The 22,361-nt window shown below is 41.0% G+C and overlaps 1 protein-coding gene across 1 annotated transcript in view; it reads left to right on the forward strand.

The window, feature by feature from the left end:
- The window catches only part of insra (insulin receptor a), a 30,333-nt gene that overhangs the window by 2,599 nt on the left and 5,373 nt on the right, over window positions 1–22,361 (forward strand). Inside the window, exons 2-20 of the mRNA XM_026936316.3 lie at window positions 1,401–1,949; window positions 2,845–3,172; window positions 3,767–3,906; window positions 4,240–4,384; window positions 4,555–4,769; window positions 13,842–13,968; window positions 15,493–15,743; window positions 15,893–16,060; window positions 16,210–16,408; window positions 17,198–17,472; window positions 17,838–17,977; window positions 18,111–18,270; window positions 18,376–18,478; window positions 18,598–18,665; window positions 18,792–19,021; window positions 19,749–19,859; window positions 19,943–20,102; window positions 20,589–20,718; window positions 21,255–21,389. Of these exons, the coding sequence (XP_026792117.1) occupies window positions 1,401–1,949; window positions 2,845–3,172; window positions 3,767–3,906; window positions 4,240–4,384; window positions 4,555–4,769; window positions 13,842–13,968; window positions 15,493–15,743; window positions 15,893–16,060; window positions 16,210–16,408; window positions 17,198–17,472; window positions 17,838–17,977; window positions 18,111–18,270; window positions 18,376–18,478; window positions 18,598–18,665; window positions 18,792–19,021; window positions 19,749–19,859; window positions 19,943–20,102; window positions 20,589–20,718; window positions 21,255–21,389 (3,634 nt within the window). The remainder of the gene's footprint in view (window positions 1–1,400; window positions 1,950–2,844; window positions 3,173–3,766; window positions 3,907–4,239; window positions 4,385–4,554; window positions 4,770–13,841; window positions 13,969–15,492; window positions 15,744–15,892; window positions 16,061–16,209; window positions 16,409–17,197; window positions 17,473–17,837; window positions 17,978–18,110; window positions 18,271–18,375; window positions 18,479–18,597; window positions 18,666–18,791; window positions 19,022–19,748; window positions 19,860–19,942; window positions 20,103–20,588; window positions 20,719–21,254; window positions 21,390–22,361) is intronic.

Genomic DNA, 22,361 nt, shown 5'->3' on the forward strand with positions numbered 1-22,361 from the left:
CCACTCAGACGCATCAGATATCTCCCGGTGACGACCCTGCGGCTCTCCTCGCCTCAAACACGTACGCCATACCTCCAAACACACACGGCTTCTCGTCGTCTAGGATTAATGTAATTTTGGACACGTGTGGGTGAGAAATTCTCCACAGCTTAAAAAACTTCTCGCTTTATACTGTTCTGTGTATTCAGCTAGCTCTCTCAGGTGTGTTAAGATTGGGTGGGGGTGTGGCTTAGTATATCTCGAACACTGTTGGCTGTTATGTAATCAGTCAAACGCTTCAACATACCATCACTCTGACTTCCTGTTTCAGAAGGAAATACATCGACGTGCAGAATCAAATCACATGAGTCAGGACGTTTCATGGTGGATAATGTTGGAATTTACCTTAAGACTCAGATACCAAGTGCATTAAACTATAGGAAGATTAAGATTAGATAAAATAAGAATCTATAGATTAGATTAAAATGTGATTAACGTGTAGAAGTGAGTGACTGATGCAGTTTTATGTCCTGTGTTTGGATATAAAACAGGAGCAGGAGTGTGTGAATGTGTGTAAGTGTGTGTCCGTGCAGTAGCCTGAATGTTTGTTTGTTTGTTTTTTTTCTCCATAAACTCCTGGGGAAGCTAAATGGATTCAGTTAAACTGTGTGTGTGTGTGCACGCGCATGCATGTTAGGATTTAACACCATTGCGTTTCTCTTGGTGAAGATATATACTGGAATAGATGGAAGAAATACAGCCATGCTTTGACCCACTTGGGCTGCTTTCAAATCCAAAAACAGAAGTGGCCTTGTCTGGTTCAGTGTCACTCCTTCACTTTGTCGTATTATTGCCTGGAACTGTTTCTCTTTCAGCTATAAGTGGACGTCGGCTGTGTGTTGATTCAAGATTCAGACTTCGTCACATCAAGTCAGCACTACGATTTCTCCACACGTTAAATCATACTGAAGATGTAAAATCTTACACAGCATTTCAGAACTGGAGATTATACTTTCTGCAAAGGCCAATGTCATGATAAAGATTAATAACTGATACATTGTGCAGCCCAGTGATTGTTTTTATAAACACAGCGTGCTCTTGCAGTGGAAGATGTGAGTGTGGTCAGTGTAGGGAGCCTCCGTCTGAACAGAATTTTCCAGAATAATAACACTGTGCAAATAAGTTTTTCTTTTTTAAACACTTTAAACCAGCCACTTCTTCCCTCCTCCGTCGCCCGGGCCGCTTCTTCCCCTCGTCCGTCGCCCCCCCTGCTTCTTCCCATGTCTGTTGTTCAGTGGATTGATGTTTGATGACCTACTTCCATACATACCTCTCTGTCTGTCAGATGTGTGTATGCATATTGTTTTTTTTATGCATATTATTTATTGTTTTGTGATGTTTTTATACATTTTTGTCCCCAGTTTGTCCGAGTAAGGACATCAGGAACAGCGTGGCTAACCTGCGCACTCTGGAGAACTGCACGGTGATTGAGGGCCACCTGAAGATTCTGCTGATGTTCCACACGAAAGCCGAGGACTTCCGGGGTCTGAGCTTCCCCAAGCTGACAGTGGTGACGGATTACCTGCTGCTGTTCCGCGTGTATGGCTTGGAGAGCCTGAGTGACCTGTTCCCCAACCTCACTGTCATCCGAGGTAACAACCTGTTCTTCAACTACGCCCTGGTCATCTTCGAGATGCTGCAGCTGAAGGAGATTGGACTGCACAGTCTGATGAACATCACACGCGGCGCTGTGCGGCTGGAGAAGAACCCGGACCTGTGTTACCTCTCCACACTCGACTGGTCCCAGATCCTCGACTCTGTGGAAGACAACTACATTGTGGCCAATAAAAACGAGGGAGAGTGCGGAGACGTGTGTCCCGGCATGGCCAAAGGCAAAACCATCTGTTCTCAGACCACCATCAACGGTCAGTTTGGAGCACGCTGCTGGACGCAACGACACTGCCAACAAAGTGAGTACTCTGCGTGTGTGTGTGTGTGTGTGTGTGTGTGTGTGTGTGCACGCGCGTGTGTGCGTGCCAATATTAACATTAGGCTGATGTCAGGTAAAAGTATCACAAGTTACAGTATTAATCACAGGTTTTCCACTTTTATTATACTGAAAGGTCACTAAGTTGTAACTCGTTTGTTCAGTTCTGCATTTAACAGTTCAGTAGTTTTGTTTTGGTTCAGTCAGTTGAACCAATTCAGAACTAAAAGTGTTTTTGGAACCACAACGCCTGAAGTTCCTGAGTTTCACGAAAAGTTCCTGTGAGGAAAACATGCCCAATAGTTTCCTGAAAAAAGTTCTCTCACACACACACTTGAGTGAATGATTTCCTGCCATTGTGTGGCCTTTTCCTGTTCGGAGGTCATGCGGTGAAAAAGAACATAAACACATCAACAACAGCTTTAAGTTCATCACTGACACGAAAAGGTAAAAGAATACTGTTCTAACAGCAAGATGATGACCTCTACACTGGAACACACAGATAAATACGTATATAAATATAAATAAAAGACTATTTACAATAAATAAATTTAAATGTAAATGTAGTTGTAAATGTACATACATGCACACGCTGTGATGTTAATTATGTGTACACTGTATTGTACACTTCTTTGATGTTGTTGAGTGAAAGTGGATGAACACTCATGTTATGGTTGTTGGGTGTGTTATTTTTCTGTTCTCTGTTTGAGTGTGTGTTGCTGTGTGATTAGTGAAGGTGTGTGTATGTGTGTGTTGGGTCCCTAAAAACAAGGAATAAAGTGACATACTGAATACATTGAATGTAGTGACATCTATCTGTCTCTATTGCTCTCTATCTTTCTTCATCCTAACCCCTCTCCTCTGCCCCGCCCCTCCAGTGTGTCCATCAGTGTGTAAGGCGAGGGCGTGTACAGTGGACGGACAGTGCTGTCACTCTGAGTGTTTGGGAGGGTGTGTGAAGCCGGACTCAGCAGCCGACTGTGTGGCGTGTCGTCACTTCCTGCATGCAGGGGTGTGTGTGGAGGCCTGTCCCTCTGGCTTTCTCTCCTTTAAGGGGTGGCGGTGTGTGAGCCCCGCCTATTGCCACGCCCTTCACACACAGTGCACTCGCAACACGCAGGACCAAGACTGCAGCTCCTACGTCATCCACCAGGGGGCATGTGTTCCGGAGTGTCCCTCAGGGTACACCACTGTCAACTCAACAACGTGAGTCACACACACACACACACACAGAATACACTGCTTCACAAGAGAGAGATTTAGAGAGACAGTGAGTGAGATGGAAAATGAGAGCAAGAAATAAGGAATCACAAAGAGAGTGATATAGATGGAGAAAAAAGAGAGAAAGATATATAATGGTGAAAGACAGCAACAGACAGAGAGGAAGGACAGACAGATAGACAGGTAGGACAAACAGGCAGATAGATAGTCAGAGTGGACAGGACGGATAGACAGGGAAGTTCAGTGATTTCCCTTCTATTCCCCCTCACATTCCTACACACCTTCTTACACACGCTGTTACACGGTCACCCTGAGGTCACATTCTACAGAAGGCAAGTTTCTGACATTTCTTTTATTAAGTTTACTAATCATGTAGTAGCTTTATTGGTTATACATGTAGATCTTAAGCACAGAGTGCAATTTCACCCATTCAGACAGACAGACAGACAGACAGATGTGGTATTTATTGTGATCCTCTTAGCAAACAGGCTGTTGTGTGATTAGACACTGTGATGTACTGATGTATCAGCTCACAATGGGAATTGAATAATCATATAATTTCTCTGTGTGTTTTTGTAGGCTGATGTGTACACCGTGTGCAGGAATGTGTCCTAAAGTGTGTGTGGGAGAGAAAACGGTGGACTCGGTGACGGCGGCCCAGGCACTGCGGGGCTGCACACTGCTCAACGGCAGCCTTATCATCAACATCCGAGGAGGAAGTAAATATCAACAATAATAATAATGATAATACCCAAGGAGGAAGTAAATAATAATAATAATAATAATAATAATAATAATAATAATAATGATAGTAACATCTGAGGAGAAAGTAAAAACTTTGTGTGAAGTGTGTTAGGTGTTTTACAACCTGAACACATAAATAAATAAAATTGAATACTTTCTCATGACTTTACTGTAACAGCTGCAGTAACACAACTACTGTAAATACACCAACACACAGGCCAGTAGATTACACTAACACCGTGCACATGTCCGTGTGTGTGTGTGTGTGTGTGTGTGTGTGTGTGTGTGTGTGTGTGTGTGTGTGTTAGATAACATCGCAGCAGAACTGGAAGCTAATCTGGGTCAGCTGGAGGAAATCACAGGATACCTGACGGTGCGTCGCTCCTATGCTCTCGTCTCTCTTTCTTTCTTCAGAAAGCTCAGACTGATCCGCGGAGAGACGCAGGAAAGGGGGTAAGACCCGGCGATCTGATTTGCTAAGAGCAAAGAGGGTGGGGTGATGATGCAGTAGAGCAGTAATGCTAATTTAAACCTGATGAAGTTAGATTTAGTGAAGCACAGTGTTTTTATTATTGTTTGATGGATTATTGTCATCTCTCTTTCTTTTTCCTGTTTAAATAAAGGAATTACTCGTTCTTCGCCCTGGACAATCAGAACCTGCGTCAGCTGTGGGACTGGTCCAAACACAACCTCAGCATCCTGCAGGGCCGGATGTTCTTCCACCACAATTCCAAACTGTGTCTGAGTGAGATCCGCAAGATGGAGGAGGTAACAGGGACGAGAGAGAGACAGCCAAAGAACGACATCGGCTTCAAAACCAACGGAGACCAGGCATCATGTGAGTGTGTCAACAATCACACACAAACACACACACAGTTCTTCTCAGATAGAAATATCCATGTCTCTCTCTCTCTTTCTCTCTCTTTCTTTCTCTCTCGGTAAATGCTGGGAGCGTTTGGGTGTGTGTGAAACTGCTCACGAGGAGAGGGGTTTTTCTTTGGCAATATCTTTCCTTTTTCTGCTTTCAGTTTCGGTTAAAATTTGTTTTATTAGTGATAAATGTTTGCTAGGTTTATTTTGGTTAAAGGTTTTGTGAGTTTTTGGACAACTTTTTGTGACCACGTCAGGATGGCGTCCCTCCCCCGGGGGGAGCATCACCTGTGTTGATGTGTCACGGTATCAGTTGTGTGAATGCTATACCCATGACTGTGGAGGATGTATTGCTGTACTGGGAGAGAAGGTTGGCTTTAATATTTCTTCAGCGTCTAGGTTGAACAAGGCAGTCGTGGTTGTTGTCAAAGAGGAAGATCTATTTAATAGCTTGATAAGCAGTGGAATCGTGGTAAGTGGGGATTTTGTTATTGTTTCACCGCTTGTTACTCCGAGTACTTAGAGTCACTGTTTCTAATGTACCACCTTTCATTCATGGTGATGAGACTGAACTGGGGCTGGCTCAATATGAAAAGTTTGTGAGCGAGATAAAAATGATTCTGCTGGGATGTAAAACGTGGCCTTGAAACATGTCTTGTAGGTCAGGAGGCAGGTGTTTGTTTGTAAAAGAGCTGGAGCTGGACGTGTTGTTTAAAGTGTGGCATGAGGGAAAAGTGTATATGGTGTATGCATATACTGGCAGCATGAAATATTTTGAGTATGGGAATATTGGCCATAAGAGGTTGGCATACCCACATAAGGCCCAGTGCCGGGCCTAGTTCTGTTGCCATTGAGATGAATAATAATGCGTCAAATTCTGAGCAACCTCAGGCTACAGAAGTGAGTGAAAGGGTTAATGTTGAAGTGGTTTGTGCCGAATATCCTGGAATGTCACAATGTTTTGAAATGCGTGCTGATGCAGAGAAGAGAGATGATGATACAGACGCTCTTATCCAGAGTGACTTACAATTATCTCATTTATAAAACTGAGCAGCTGAGGGTTAAGGGCCTTGCTCAGCAGTGGCAGCTTGGCGGTGCTGGGATTTGAACTCTCAACCTTCCGATCAGGAGTCCAATGTCTTAACCACTGAGCTACAACTTCCCCAGTGCGTTGATGTTACAAAAACCAGTTGTCTATGACGCTCTAAGTAAGCAGAAAAAGTTGCGTCTAAAGATGATGTTAACAAAGTTAAAGAGGGTTAAAGTACAGGCTTCACAAAAATAATCATGATTAAATTGCACAGGGTGTGATTTAGATTTTTTTTTCTGTTTTATTTTGTTTTTTTTCTTGTTTCTGTCCTCTTTATATTTCTGTCTCTTTATGGAATATTTAAGGGTGGGGTACTTAAACATAAATGGGGGGATAGGGACAGAAATAAGATGGCAGAGTTAAAAGGGTCAATATTAGTTTTTTACAGGAAACATACTAGTATTGATAATGAAACTGAATGGGTTGATTGCAGTGGTAAGGGAAATTTGTTCCATGGGACAAATACTAGCACAGGTGTAGCTGTTTTATTTTCTTAAAAAATATGATTATGAATATTTTAGTTATGGAAGAAATTGTAAAATGACCTATATTACTAACTCAAATAGAGTTTAGGTGAACCATTTTTGTACTTGTGAATGTTTGTGCACCTAACAGTGGGTCTGACGGGTGGAAGTTTTTCAGACGTTGAAAAATTCTATTCAGAAATTTGACGATAATGTGTGTCTGGTAGGTTTTTATACAGATATTCAGGGTGCTGGGAGTTGTGAATCTGAAAGTGCTTCTGATTTACTCAGCGAATTACCTTAGCTGGTGGATGAGCAGCGAAGATCTTTGGACAATCCAGTTACGTTCCAGGAGCTTACAGAGGCAATGCGGCAGCTACCTACTGGTCGATCCCCTGAGATTGATGGACTGCCCGCTGAGTTTTATCAGCAATTTTGGAATATATTAGGACAGTACTTTTACAAAGTATCAAAATAAGTCACTTCCTACAAGTTGTCGCTGAGCAGTCCTGTCCTTGACCGCAAAGAAAGGAAATATAGGGCTTCTTAAAAATTGGAGACCAGTATCTATGTTGTGTTTGGACTATAAAATACTTTCAAAGTGTTTAGCAAATAGGCTCAAATGCTGTCTGGATTTATTGAATCAGAATGACCAGATGTACTGTATTCCTAATGGATCAATTATAAACATTTTCTTTTTGCTAAGGGAAGTAATTGATTTTAATAAGCACATTGGTATTCTTTCATTGGACCAAGAGAAAGCATTTGATCAAGTTGATCATGTGTATCTTTTTAAAGTTATAAAGCATTTTGGGCCTGGTGCCAAATTTATATCTTAAAATCAGTAGGTGTATTTTAATGCCTTTGTGATTGTTAAAGCCGGCGGAGGATTAAATGCACCAATACCTGTATTAAGGGATATTGGGCAAGGCTGTCCACTTTCTGGGCAATTACATAGTCTTGAAAGGACCTCAGTGAAACTTTAATTCCTGGGACAGATTATAGTGTCTTTAGTGGCCTATGCTGATAACATCCCATTTTTTAATTACAGATGAAAACAATGTTACAACTTTGATAAGAGCTATTGAACAGTAGGAGAAGGCATCAACAGCAAGGAAAAAAATTGAGAGAAATAGTGAAGGTTTTATTATTGGTTGGTGGGAGGGAATAGGACCTCTGCAGCTGCTGGGTGGTTTGCTGTAGAGAAGGGAAGGTGTGAAAATTTTAGGTATTTTTTTTTAGGGAACAAAGAATTTCAGACAAAAAATTGGGAGGGAATGCTGGAGAAGGTGTCTGCCCAGTTGTGTAAATGGAAATGGCTATTACCACAATTATCCTACAGAGGGAGAGTTCTGGTTGTAAATGACCTGGCCGTCTCTAACTGGCAGAGATTAGAGTCATGGAGCCACCTGATGAACTGAGTTGTAAGATACAAAGAACAATCGTGGACATCTTTTGGAGTGGAGAACATTGGATTTGTGCATCACTTTGTCTTCCTGTTCAGGAAGGAGGACAGAGCTTGGTGGATGTGAGGAGCCGCATCCATGCTTTCTGAATACAAGCAGCACAGAGATACTTGTATCATTAGGACTTGGCTTGGACTCTCTCTTTTTAATAAGAGTCAGGGAGGTTAGTTTGTCTGAGCTTATACCCTTTTACCAATCAGTGCTGGATTCACTGTTTTCACTGTGGAAAGAGATGTCCATGAACCAGGGCACTGGGTTCCAGAGGAACCATTGTTCTTCAATGCAATGATTCAGACCAGGCTTCTGTCCTCTATGGGTGTTTGTGCATGCTTACAGAGAAATGGTATTGTAAAGCTGGGTCATCTCTTGGATAGGGATGGTTGGAGATTGGTGGAGGCCATTAAAGAGGTGACAGGCCTGAAGTCTTCACGCCTTACATCGAAGCTGGTTGAGGAGATTTTCAATGCATTACCAAGTGGTTACAGGAAGTACATTGGAAGGAAACGCTTACCAGATATTAGAAGTGAGCAGGAATTTCCAAGAGTCAGACTTTCTCCTGTTATAAATGAGTAGCAAGAATGTGAAGTTGTGGGTTCAATCTTATCTTTCAAGACCGCTGAGTTAGAATATTTTGAATCTACATCTAAGAAATTAATATATTGTTACATTTAAAGTTATGCATCAGGACTTGCTCAGAAGGCAGGACAAGATGGTTGGAGCCAGACAGGTGGAGGACCTCGTATAAACCTCCTGTAGAGAAGCGAACAGCTGATCTACAGTGGAGGATTGTTAATGGGGCAATAGCTACGGACAGACATGTGGCACATCTGAATACAGCAGTGGGTGGGAATTGTAGGTTCTGTGGAAAGGTAGAAGATTTTTCGGTAGAAGATTGGAAGGTCTTTTAAAACTTCTTAATAGTTGGTTTAAAGCATTTGATGAGGAATTCTCAGAAAAAGTATTTATTGGAGGAGTGAAGTACAGCTTTTTAATAGAAGGAAAGTATGTTTGATAATTTACTTGATAGGAACTGCAATGTTAGTGATTTGGATAATAAGGAAGAACTATAGCTTCAAGCAGTGATGATGGGCCCAAGCACTATGGTGCCATCGCCACCAGGCAGGTGTATGAAAACAATGCATAGTGAAGCGAGAGCTGTAGAGTGACTTGTTTTGCGCTGATGTGTTAGGTTAAGCCCAGGTCTAAGGCTTTACAACTGCTTCCATGTCAAAACATACAGCTAATATTTGGTGAGATAATGCACAAAGAAGATAAGAGATATATGTTATTCTTATTAGCCATTAACAGCTATGCAAAGATTAAATGTAATCATAGCTAAAATATATAATATAGTAGTTTTTCAAAAAAAAAAAAGATTGCTTTTCAGAAAATCCGCATTAAATCCAAAATGACCTACTTTGGAGTCACGTGAGTACCTCAAGCAAGATGGCGGCTCCTTGATAGGCTCCTTGCCCACTTGCTAATTATTACATAATTTATGATGAAATAGTTGACGTTTCGTTGGAAAGAATACTTTGAAAACGACTATGATCCGTACTCTAAAGACTTAATCACGCTTTCGAAGGCATTACGATGGCGACAACGTCTAAATACTTCAAGGAAGCAAACCGCATGGCACCAGACGGACACCACCTCCCACTGAGGCTAAGGCAGCCTTGAGTTCGCCCGAGAAACAGACTGATGCAAAAGTGAACTTGGAGGAAGTTTTTGCCGAAATTACTAAAATGAGTAAGACCCTTCAGGTAGTGGCAGCGGACACAATTGCCATTAAAGAGACTGAAGATTTACGGTCTTTCTTCGAAATTAATACTGGTAGTACTGATAGAAGATCAACTGAATGGGAGGCATCTAAGGCATATGTCAGAGGGAAGATAATAGGTTATGCATCTAAAAGTAAAAGGGAGGATTGGGACAGAATACAGCAATTAGATAACAAAATTAAGAATTATGAAAAAGAATTATCCAAATGTTTTTCAAACCAATTGTATCAAGATATTTGTAAACTCAAATCTGAACTCCAGGAAATTTATAATAAAAAGGTGGAATACACCTTATTTAGATTGAGAACTACTTTCTATGAGGAAGGGAAGAAAACTGGTAAACTGCTTGCTAAACAGTTGAAGCAAAAGAATATATGTAATTTAATAACAGCTATTAAGAAAGGAAACACAATAGTAACATCAACAAAGGAGATAAATGATGTATTACAGAAGTTTTACAAAGATTTATACACTGCTGATATTGGTCCTAAACAAGAAGAATTGCTTAGTTTTTTTCTCCAAGCTCAAAATGCCTAAATTGTCCCAGAGGAGATAAATATGTTAGAAGGCCCAATAACACAGCTTGAAGTCAGAAAAGCTGTATCTGTTATGTGGAATGGAAAGTCAGCAGGGTTAGATGGATTCCTGGTTGACTATTATAAACAGTGTATAGATTTACTTGCACTTACTTTAACAGAAGTATATAATGAGGCATATGCTTGTGGATCTCTCCCCTCTTCTTTCAACGACGCTCTAATATCGGTGATTCCCAAGAAAGATAGGAACCCCACTGAACCCTAAAATAAGTTTAATTAATGTAGATTGTAAGATCCTTAGTAAAATTCTTGCGTTACGGTTAGAGAAGGTGTTATCCAACATTATAAACCCTGATCAAGTTGGATTTATGATGAATAGGTCATCAACGGATAACATGAGAAGATTACTGCATCTAATTTGGCTAAACGGAGAAAAAAATGACCCAATTGTTGCCCTCTCACTCGACTCAGAGGTGGTGTTTGATTGTTTGATTGGTTCACTGGGAATTTCTATTCACGACTTTGTCAAAATTTTGGGTTTGGGCCTTGTTTCATCAAGTGGGTTCAAACATTATATAAGACACCTAAGGCATGCGTGATTACCAACGGTAAAGTTTCTCCGTCTTTTGACCTCACCAGGGGGACACGACAGGGGTGCCTGCTGTCTCCATTATTGTTCAATATCACACTGGAACCATTGGCCATTGCTATTAGGGCTAATACAAACATTCCAGGCGCACAGGGAGGCGACAAAGAGCACAAATTGTTTTTATATGCCGAAAACATTTTGGCCTTGGTAAAAGATCCAGATAGGTCCTTATTATCCAGATAGGTCCTTATTATCCAGATAGGTCCTTTTCCCAAATGGGGAAAAATTCAGTTATCTTTATGGGGGAAGGTGAATATAATTAAGATGGTGGTCTTGTCTCAGCTTAACTATGTGCTTATGATGTTACCACATACAATACTACAGTTGATCTGTAAACAATACAATATAATGGTTAAACGTTTCCTATGGAATGACAAAGGGCCCAGGATAAAGTTTAACAAGTTATGTGCATCTCAGGATAAGGGAGGGTTGGGATTACCAGACCCTTGGCTTTATCAGATATCCTTTGAAATGGCCAAATTGGCCAAGCATTGGAATAATGATACTCAATTGGATTGGGTTACTATTGAGAAAACCTTGTCATGGCCATACAGCCCTATCAAGCACTTGTCTCAGTGCTTAGACACAACCACAAATCCTATCATGAAGCACTCAAGAGAGGTATGGGCGAAGATTCACAAGATGCATAAATTAGCACATTGTAAACAACCATACTCTTCCCTATGGTATAATTCTGCTATCTGTATCGGGAAATCACCCATATATTGGAAGATATGGCATATGAATGGCTTGTGTACTGTGACAGATTTGTTTGAACAGGGTGTATTTATGTCTTATAATAATCTTGTACAGAAGTATAATTTAAAGGGAAATGATCATTTCTGGAAATATCTTCAAATTAGAAACTAACAAAAATCCAGCACACGGACATAAACCATATCTTGGACTTCCTAACACTGCCTCATCCCCAACAAAAAGCCTCTGTATTCTACAGGACGACCAACCATGTGCTCAGTAATGACTGCATTAATTTAAAGACGATATGGGAAAAGGACATTGGGGTTGTAATTGGGGACAAAGAGTGGAAAAGAATTCTGTCAAATACAGGTATATATGTAAGAGAAGCTAGAGAGCAGTTTACACAGTATAACATCATACACAGGTTTTATTTGACACCTCTTAGACTCAATAGAATGGGTTTGACAAATAATAATGGTTGGAAATGTCAAAAGGACAGCGGTACTTTTATTCATTGTATTTGGGATTGTCCACTTATCAGCCTTTATGGCACCAAACTTTAAATATCTTAAGCAAATGGCTTGGAACAGCAATACCAGTATCACCAAGGTTATGTTTACTGGGAGACAGGGAGCAGATGCCAAATATTACAAAGGGAGAGTTCGCAGTGATCATGGTGGGGGTCTCTGTGATGGCTAGAGAGACAGCGGAAAACTCCCAAAACCCCAGAGCTAAAAGAATGGGTCAACATAATGACTAAAACAGCTTTGTACGAACATTTGCTTCACAAACTACATAATAAGAACAAAGCAGGGGTCCCTGTGGGTATTCTAGTTTGGGAAGACTTTTGGTCTTTTGTGACGCTGTCTTTCCCTGTGATGCAATAATTTTGACTCATCATTATTAGTATTTATTTATTTATTTATTTATTTATTAATTTTTATTTATTTATTTATTTTCCCCCCTCTCCTTATTTAGTATTCCGTCTATCTCTGTTAAATTCAGCCACTGTATATATTCTGGCCTTACATGCAGTATTTATATAAATCTGTATTTTGTGTTTTGTATGACATTGTCATGTACTGGATGAAAACAATAAAAACTTGAATTACAAAATAACCTACTTTCTGTTGGGAGCTAATGACTGTCATTTTGAAAGTTGTCCGGCTTGATGAGAACAATATATGTACTGAGTTCGGTGACTGGGTAAAACTGACCCCACCCATAGCTTTTGCCTATGCCTAATGGCCGACAATTCTGACGTATGTGCTAAGCATGCTAAGAGCCTCAAAAACACCCGAAAAGAGTATTAAAGTTTGATGCGTTACCATGGCAACGTTATTTAAGATATCAAAAATATTGGCTTTATTCACGTATTGACATTATTCTGACCAAGTTTGAGGCAATTTGGGTAAATGTAAGAGGATTATTGCAAAGTTTGTTCTAACACACTTCCTGCTGCCAGTTGGTAGCACTATGACTGTGACTCAAAATAGCCACATCCACGTGATCAGCCCCCGTGCCCAAACATACAGCTCGAGTTTGATCTAAATCACTCAATTCACTCAGAAGATATGAGACACTTCCTGTTTCCCTTTTTTCCCCATAAATTTATTGCCTTGCCATGGCAAAACCGTTCGATGTATCACAAATCTGTTCGCAATTTAGCATCCTCAGTGTCTTGCCATAATGTTGACCAAGTTTGGTGACAATCATCTGAATCCCCTAGGAAGAGCATTTAAAAGTACACCACATGGACTTTTCACAAAATCCAAATGGCCATGACACGGGGCCCCTGGAGCAGATGTGGTTAAGGGCCTTGCTCAAGTGCCCAAAAGCAGCAGCTTGACATATAAGAATGTATGATGTATTATGTACCGTGTAAAAATGTATTATGTACCATGTAAAAAAGGGCGCTGCAGAGCCCCCCACCACGCCCATGTGCTACCCTTTACCCGGGCCTAATGGCCGACGACTCTGACGTATGTGCCGAATTTCATGGGTTTTTGAGCAAGTTAATGGCCCCAAAAGCCTCAGAAACCTTAAATAAATAAATAAATAAATAAATAAATAAATATACTTTAGGAAAACAATAGGGCCGTGCGCCCTTTCAGGGCTAAGTAGAATTTGCATATTATAGTTTTATAAATGAAAAGATGTCTTTTTATGATATTTGGTGTGTTAATGATTTTGTGTACAATTGATGATGGCCTGTTGATTTTGAATTTTTGAATCTTAAATATCCTGAGATTTGGTATTGTACAGTTGTAAATTATAACAATAAAGGTTTGTTAAACCTCTCTCTCTCTCTCTCTCTCTCTCTCTCTCTCTCTCTGTCTCGCCTCCCTTTGTCAGGTGAGTACCGGGTGTTGAAGTTCACGACAATCCGGACTGTTGCAGATAAAATCATGATTAAATGGGAGCCATTCTGGCCGCCAGACTTCAGGGATCTGCTGGGCTTCATGGTGCTGTATAAAGAAGCGTAAGTGATGGAACACATTCGGAGCCTGACAGAGTTAATTTTCAGTTTCCTGTGATTCCTCCTGGGCTCTGTGCAGGTCTGTGCTGTGATACAGGGATGAAAGAAAGAACTCAGTTTTAACAGCTCACAAAGCAATTTATTGCAAACACTGAGACAAAACAGCTTTCAGTATCGGAAAGCAGTGTAGAGTACTGGATCCGAATTTTACAAGTGTAGCCAGAAACATTACAGAATTCTTTGTAGCACTGCAATGCAACGGAAAGTAGGTAATGAGGTAATAACAATATCTAGCTATGTTACCATAACATCAGCAAGATGTCTGTTTGTTTGTTTATTTGAAGTAGTTTATTTGAATAAAAAAAAAGCCGTAGTTTTGTGCATCAATATTTCTTAATGTCGCGAGAGTGAGATCTGCAATTGACAGTCACTCATTTTAAAACAGCTCAGTATCAGTGCTGGCCAGTATTTAAAGATTTCGTCATCTGTATTGAAAAAAGAAGCTGTGATACTGTGCCATCCCTAAAAAGTTGTGTCCCACGTAAAATCCGTACATCACCTGGTCTGTGTGCCATTCTGCTGTAATGTTGCAGCACATTGACGCCCCCAAGTGGTCACTCTAGCACATTAGCCAGCCAATGGCACTGAACCGAAAACACGCTAGATTAGAATTAAGCAATATTGCACAAGCAAGAGTGCAGTTATACTGAACATCAGCACGGCTGTGATTCGGACGCTGGCTCGGTCTTCAGCTTTGTTCACAGCTAATCACATTTGTAGCGATATTCAGTATACTCACAATTGCGAGTGCGATATTGCTTTTATACAACACTTCTATAAACAAGAAATTAATATAGAGTAAGTGACATTTTGGACACAATATGGCCAAATGTTCTGTTTATTTTTGCTCCACTAAATAGATTTATTTCAGAAATAGATTCTGAAGAAGCCACACTTTATAGCCCATCGACTAGCTGGGAAGCTAGCTCACATTGATTTGTAAATTACTGTTAAAGGTGCTTCCAGTAAAATTGGTGTCCCTTCTTCCTTTTCATTTATATTCATGAAAAATGTATCATTTGCCATGTCCACTAATGATGTCACTAACTTTAATCCATTAACCGTTTCAAACTAGGAAGTGGATTTATATGTGGAGAACACAGATGGGCAGAGTGATGCACACCAGTGAAACATCCCAGTGCAGTTATAGAAAATGTAAACACTCTTGAACGCCGCTTGGGAAAATAGCTCTTATGTAATTTAAGTTAGAATTCTATTAGAATTTACTAATCAGCACGCTGAGTGACAATCAATTTATTAATGCTTTATGACATTTTAAATATGTAGGAGTCCAAACATGATATAAAACATTTTCAAGATAAAAGAGAAATCTGAAATGTTGTAAAAATTAAACTGTATGTGGCAAGAAGGAGTGAACATGCTTTAGACATGTTTTTAGATGAAGTCTGTAGCTGTGTTGTTAAAGTGTCTGTGTGTTTGTGTGTGATGTGATTGGGATGCATGCAGGCCATACAGAAACGTGACAGAGTTTGACGGACGGGATGCATGCGGCTCTAACAGCTGGGTGATTGCAGATGTGGATCCTCCTCAGCGCTCCAGTGATGGCCGACAGCACCAGGAACCTGGATTCCTCATTGTGGCCTTAAAGCCCTGGACTCAGTATGCCATCATGGTTAAAGCCCAGCTCTCCACCTCTGACGAGCACCAGGCTCACGGGGCCAAGAGCCACATCATCTACGTCCGCACCAACGCCACCAGTGAGCTGTTAGCTTAGCGTAATGTAACTTTAAGTATTTCGTAGCCATGCTGCCAGAATTTGACCACAATCACAGTGACACACAAACAGCACACTTTATTTTATCTCTCTGTCGTGTTTCTCTTCTAATTCCTCCTTCTGTAATTTCAGAGCCATCTGTCCCGCTGGACCCGATCTCATCCTCCAACTCGTCCTCTCAGATCATCCTGAAGTGGAAACCTCCGAACGACCCCAACGGCAACATCACACACTATGTAGTGTCCTGTCTACAGCAGCCTGAGGCCAGCGAGCTCTACAAGTTTGATTACTGCCAGAAAGGTGTGTGTGCGGGCGTGTGTGCGCGGCAGAGCAGGCACCTTCATCAGGGTTTATACTGTGGGAAGATTATATAAGAGGAAATAACACTCCACTCATCTCACTGAGTAATAACGGTGTGTGTGGGGGGGGGGTGTGTGTGTGTGTCTTAGGCATGAAGCTGCCGTCTCGAGTCCCCACGCAGGTGGACAGTAAGGAGGGACAGAAGTGGAATCAGACAGAGGAGTCAGGACAGAGTGAGCTCTGCTGCCCGTGTCCTAAAACTGAGAAACAGCTGAAGAAAGAGGCAGAGGAAAGCGAGTACCGCAAAACGTTTGAGAATTACCTGCACAACGAGGTCTTCCGCATCAGGTACTAATCACGCCCTCACTGTGCTCACCCACACACTCACCTAGACACATTGATATACACCTGTACTCGTCAGTACACACATACACACACCTGTACTCACCTGTGCTCACCCATGCACTCACCTGTGTTCACCTACACACATCTGTACACATTGATGTACACCTGAGCTCTTCAGTACACATACACACACTTGTACTCACCTGTGCTTATTTACACACATCTCTACACAATAATGTACAACTGTACTCACCTGTGTACAAATACACACAGGTGTGCTCACCTACAGTCACCTGTGCTCACACCTGTACACATTGATGTACACCTGTACTCATCAGTACACACATACACACACTTACTCACCTGTGCTCACCTACGCATTAACTGTGCGCATACACACACCTGTACACACTGACATAAAATAGTCTTCATGTGACAACTATAATGAATTTTCTGGTTACATAATTGCACTTTTTGACGATGCGTAATACACAGTTACAGAAGGGAGTTATTTATAGTTGCTCTGTCCGGTGTCACCCAGATGAGTATGGGTTCCCTTTCAAGTCTGGTTCCTCTCAAGGTTTCTTCCTCATATCGCCTCAGGGACTCTTTCCTTGCCACCATGGTCTCCGGCTTACTCATTAGGGATAAATTTATAAATTTTTAACCTGCATTTATATATTTCTGTAAAGCTGCTTTGTGACAATGTCCGTTGTTAAAAGCGCTATGCCCACATTTCAGCAATTATTTAATAATGTGTTATTTCAGTTCCTCTAACTCTGCACTCTCCAGGCCGTCCCGTCAGCGCAGATCCCTCATAGGGGTGGCCAACAGCACAATCTCTGCCTCCCTCACCACGCCCACTCCCCTGCCCAGCCTGAGTCCGGAGGAGGAGGCGGAGTCAAATAAGATTATCCAGTCTGTCTATGGTAAGGAGTCGACAGTGATCTCCAACCTGAGACACTTCACCAGCTACCAGATTGAGATTCATGCTTGCAACAACCAGCCGGGTGACCCTGAGCGCTGCAGCATGGCCGCCTATGTCAGCGCTCGCACCATGCCTGAGGGTAAACACACACAATAAATGCATAGCTACTTAAAAACTGCAGATATCATGTTCGATAACTGCGGCTGATTATTTTAATACAAAGGATCCCAATCCCAAAGGATGCACGTAATGATTTTGCTGTATGTCAAAGTCTGTGTCAAACAATATATAGGTAACGGTGTTAGCTAACTCACTAAACATTTATCATTCCTAATATTAGCTTCCCTTGCTGCTGGCTGTGTCTCCACCCCAAATTCAACCACACAGTGTGCACACTGTATAATGTTCAAATGATATCGATATTCCAAATTTTTAAATTTGTAATAATTTGTAAAATGAGCATTATTTTATAATAAAAAGTATGTGTGTGTGTGTGTGTTGCAGATCACGCTGATGACATCCTTGGGCAGATTCTTTTTAACGTTGTTGAATATTCAGTTCACATCAGATGGGCGGAGCCAAAAGCCCCGAATGGCATGATCATCCTGTATGAGGTGAACTACAAGAGACTGGGAGATACAGAGGTGGGCACACACACACACACACACACACACACGCACACACACGCACATACACAGACTTCTGATTTAAAAGATTGTACCACGGTGTCAGTTGTAGAGTTAGTCTGAATACCTGAATGTATATTTGATGTTACAGGAGCTGAGTCACTGTGTGTCCAGGAAAAGCTACATCAGTGATGGTGGCTGCCGGTTGAGAGTGGTGCATCCTGGGAATTACACTGTGCGAATCCGAGCCACATCACTGGCAGGAAATGGGTCCTGGACTGAACCTGCGTACTTTTACGTCAAAGATCTCCGTTCGTAACACACACAGTGCCCTACACTATGTACATATCATGTGTAGCATATATGGCACATACCCTGTATATATGCTGTGTATGTGTGTGTGCATGTGTGTTCAGGTGTGGATCCCTCTAACATGTTAAAGATTATCGTCATCCCGGTGGTGTGTGTCGTGTTGGTGGTGCTGATGGCGACGGCTGGATTCGTCATGTTCAGAAAGAAGTGAGTGTTACAGCCGGCAGTGACGTCATTAAGTCAGTCAGTGTGATGTCATTATCTGTGCTACAGTAGTGTAATGCTAACGGTATAATAATAAGCGGTGGGTTGTGTCTGTGTGTTAGGCAAGCAGAAGGACCAACTGGACGTCTGTACACTTCGCCAAACCCAGAATATCTGAGTCCAGATGAAAGTAATAATAATGATATTATAATGATAATAATACTAATAATAATAATAAAGAATAATGCTAATAATAATAATAATAGTATAAATAAAATCAGTAAACGTGTGTGTGTGTGTGTGTGTGTGTGTGTAGTGTACGAGCCGGATGAGTGGGAGGTGGCACGGGAGAAGATCACCCTTCTGCGTGAGCTGGGTCAGGGCTCGTTCGGGATGGTGTATGAGGGTGTGGCTCGTGATGTGGTGAAGGGTGAAGCTCAGACGCGTGTCGCAGTGAAGACCGTTAACGAGGCGGCCAGTCTCCGAGAGAGGATCGAGTTCCTCAATGAGGCCTCCGTGATGAAGGCTTTCAGCTGTCACCACGTGGTAACCAATCAGATTTAACTTTATTACAAACTAAATAACTTAAGAAGCACACACGCTGGGGAAATGTTCTCACAAACAAGCGTTCATTCACTCACAACACCACGCTACGTCAAACACTACTGTGATTCCTAGTGAAACTAGAACTAGAGCACTGTTTAAGATATTACCACATTCAAATACTGATCTCTGTTACAAATAGTTACAAATTACAACTTGTACAAATTACAAGTTGGCTAGTGCTTTAATCAGTCTCACAATGATTATATACCACTAGTGTTGTCCTCAAGTTAACAGCTGGATAACAACACAAAGTCTGCTCGAACATTATAAACGCATCCTCTTACTTTCTCTCAGGATCAGACTCAGGAGAACACACTGTATTCCAGTGGAACATTTAGCAGTATTTCCACCTCATCGTCACTCCACACATGCGTCCTCGCATTCGTAGCTTTAAATTTCAGAGCTTTTATTGGTTACACATTTCGCCTACTTGTGTGGATGGAGTTATTTTTCTAAAATGCTGCCCAAAAAAAACAGACAGATAAGAATGTTTTTCAAACGTATTTGTTAGGGCAGAGCTTGAGATGTGTCCACAAAGTGCACACGTGTGTACAGTGAATTTTCTTGTCTGTGTTCTGATTGGTCACCTGACTGAAGCAGTTAAAGTTCCTGTGTGTGACATTAGGGACATGACTGTCTGATAACCGGTCTCTGATTGAATGATCAGGTGAGACTGCTGGGTGTGGTCTCTAAAGGCCAGCCTACTCTGGTGGTGATGGAGCTGATGACGCACGGAGATCTGAAGAGCTACCTGCGCCGTCTCCGACCTGACTCTGAGGTACACACACACACGCCTAGGGTTATTTTCTGCCACTGATGTGTGAAGCATTTTGTTAGTGTGTGTGTGTGTGTGTGTGTCAGAATAACCCGGGCCGTCCTCCCCCAACACTGAGGGAGATGATGCAGATGGCAGCGGAGATCGCAGATGGAATGGCATATCTCAATGCTAAAAAGTTTGTGCACAGAGACCTGGCGGCCAGAAACTGCATGGTATCCGAAGATTACACTGTCAAGATCGGCGGTAACCATGGCAACACACAACTAAAATAACTGTAGCAGCAATAATAATAAATACGTGTGCTGTTCCTGAGGGACACGGAATGTTAATAAATTTAAATCTTGCTAAAACAAAGGATGAAGATTGATAGAATTATACATACAGTATAAACAAAAAATTAAATAATAAAGTATATTTTTTATATAAAATATATTATAAAAATTTTCTTCTATAAAGTAATGAATGCAACAATAAAAAAACAAAACAAAGAAGAAAATGGACAACAAAAAATGAATGAAAAAGGCAGAAAGAAAGAAATGATATGAAGAATAAATAAAGAAGGAAGAAATAAACAAAGAAAAATTCAGGAGGAAAAAACTATTTCTTTCAGCTCTATGCAGATAGAGTTCAATTTTGAGTGTGTAGTTAATCTCTGTGTGTGTGTGTGTGTGTGTGTGTGTGTGTGTGTGTGTGTGTGTGTGTGTGTGTGTTTGTGTGTGTGTGTTGAAGACTTTGGGATGACGAGGGACATCTATGAGACAGATTATTACAGGAAGGGAGGTAAAGGACTGCTTCCTGTCAGATGGATGGCACCCGAGTCTCTGAAGGACGGAGTGTTTACTGCGCACTCAGACTGCTGGTGAGACACACACACATGCACACTTCACCTGTAATGCACACTAGCTAAGCATTAAGTGGCCGAATATGGCTTTTCTTGTTTCCGTGACAATTACATCCTAATTCTCCATAACACAGTAATAAACACTGTGTGTGTGTGTGTTACAGTAAATTAATCAATGACAGGGTGATGTTGATTAATTTCCTATAACAGCAAATGCCCAAGCATTTTATTCCTCTTACACCACAGCAATTTACCAACAGTTACATTTTTTTATTTAAAGAACAACACATCATAAATTTTATCCATTTATAGTTAGATTTAATGCTGTGGAATGTCCACAAAACATGTTAGTCTGTTACTATAGAAATGGTAAGGTATTGGAACGAGCACATTAATATAAACCTATGATTTGCAGTTGCACTGTTGTTAGAGCTGCTCTTATAGAAAAATAATTAACACCTTCTGACCAGTCATAATTCAGAATTCCATAGCAGCACAGTTATGATGTGAGTGTATTGTGACGCGAGTGCTGATGTGTAAACGTGGCTGTGCAGGTCGTTCGGCGTGGTCCTGTGGGAGATTAGCACGCTAGCCGAGCAGCCGTATCAGGGTCTGTCTAATGAGCAGGTGCTGAAGTTTGTGATGGATGGAGGATTTCTGGAGCGGCCGGATAACTGCCCCGACAGACTGTAAGTGTCAAATTCGATTACGGAATTGCTGTGTGTGTGTGTGTGTGTTGGTGTTTGGGTGGAGGGGTTGCGTCTGTCAGGTTTCTCGCACTCTATCTCTGCTGCATGCCGAATTTCGTCTCCAAACAAATGATAACAGATGTTAAATTTTTTTGTTTAGTGGCGCAACAGTGACGAGTGTAAATACAGGCAGTAAACCTTAATGTCTGCTTGTTGCCGTGGTAACACGGCTACTTTGTATCCACTTTAGATCCCTGCAAGTCAATCAGATACGAGCAAAAATCACTTGATAAATATATTTCTGAATATTACTTCTTTATTTTATTTTGTTTTTTTGTTCTACAAGGAAAATACATACAATGACCAAAATTTACATTATTTCTACAATAATACAAGAACACTAATTTGGTTGCAAACTTGTTACCAGATATATATATATATATCATCAATTGTGGATACAAAATTCCTTGATTTTCCAAATGTTTTGTATTTCCCCCCTTTTAACAGCAACTATATACAAAATAACCTGGGGAACTAGTTCCTAAAAAAAACAAAACAAAAACAAAAAAACCACTGCATTCCATTTTCCATTAAACACCTTTTTTCTAATTCAGTAAAAGTCTGATTGTATAGGTTTGACATATTCAGTCCATTTATTCCAAATCTGGATCTTTAAAGAAAAAGTCTTTCCATCACGTTTGTGTATTATATCTATCCATTCATCAGCCATAGGTTGCTCTGGCTTTAACCATTTTCTTGTAGTTGTCTTTTTGCTGACTGCAAGGAGAATTAACATAAGCTTCTTATCACTGCTATCCCATCCATCTGATGTAATATTACCCAAATATACTGATTCACAACTAAAAGGAACTGCCACCCCCCGAAAACAGCTTCCAAATTCCTTTTAATCTCTTGCCAGTAAGGAGCTCTAGTACCCAACATTCCCAAAAAATATAATAATGGTTGGCTTCA

The sequence above is a fragment of the Pangasianodon hypophthalmus genome, chromosome 4 (genome assembly GCF_027358585.1).
Source record: "Pangasianodon hypophthalmus isolate fPanHyp1 chromosome 4, fPanHyp1.pri, whole genome shotgun sequence".
Taxonomy (NCBI): Eukaryota; Metazoa; Chordata; class Actinopteri; order Siluriformes; family Pangasiidae; genus Pangasianodon; species Pangasianodon hypophthalmus.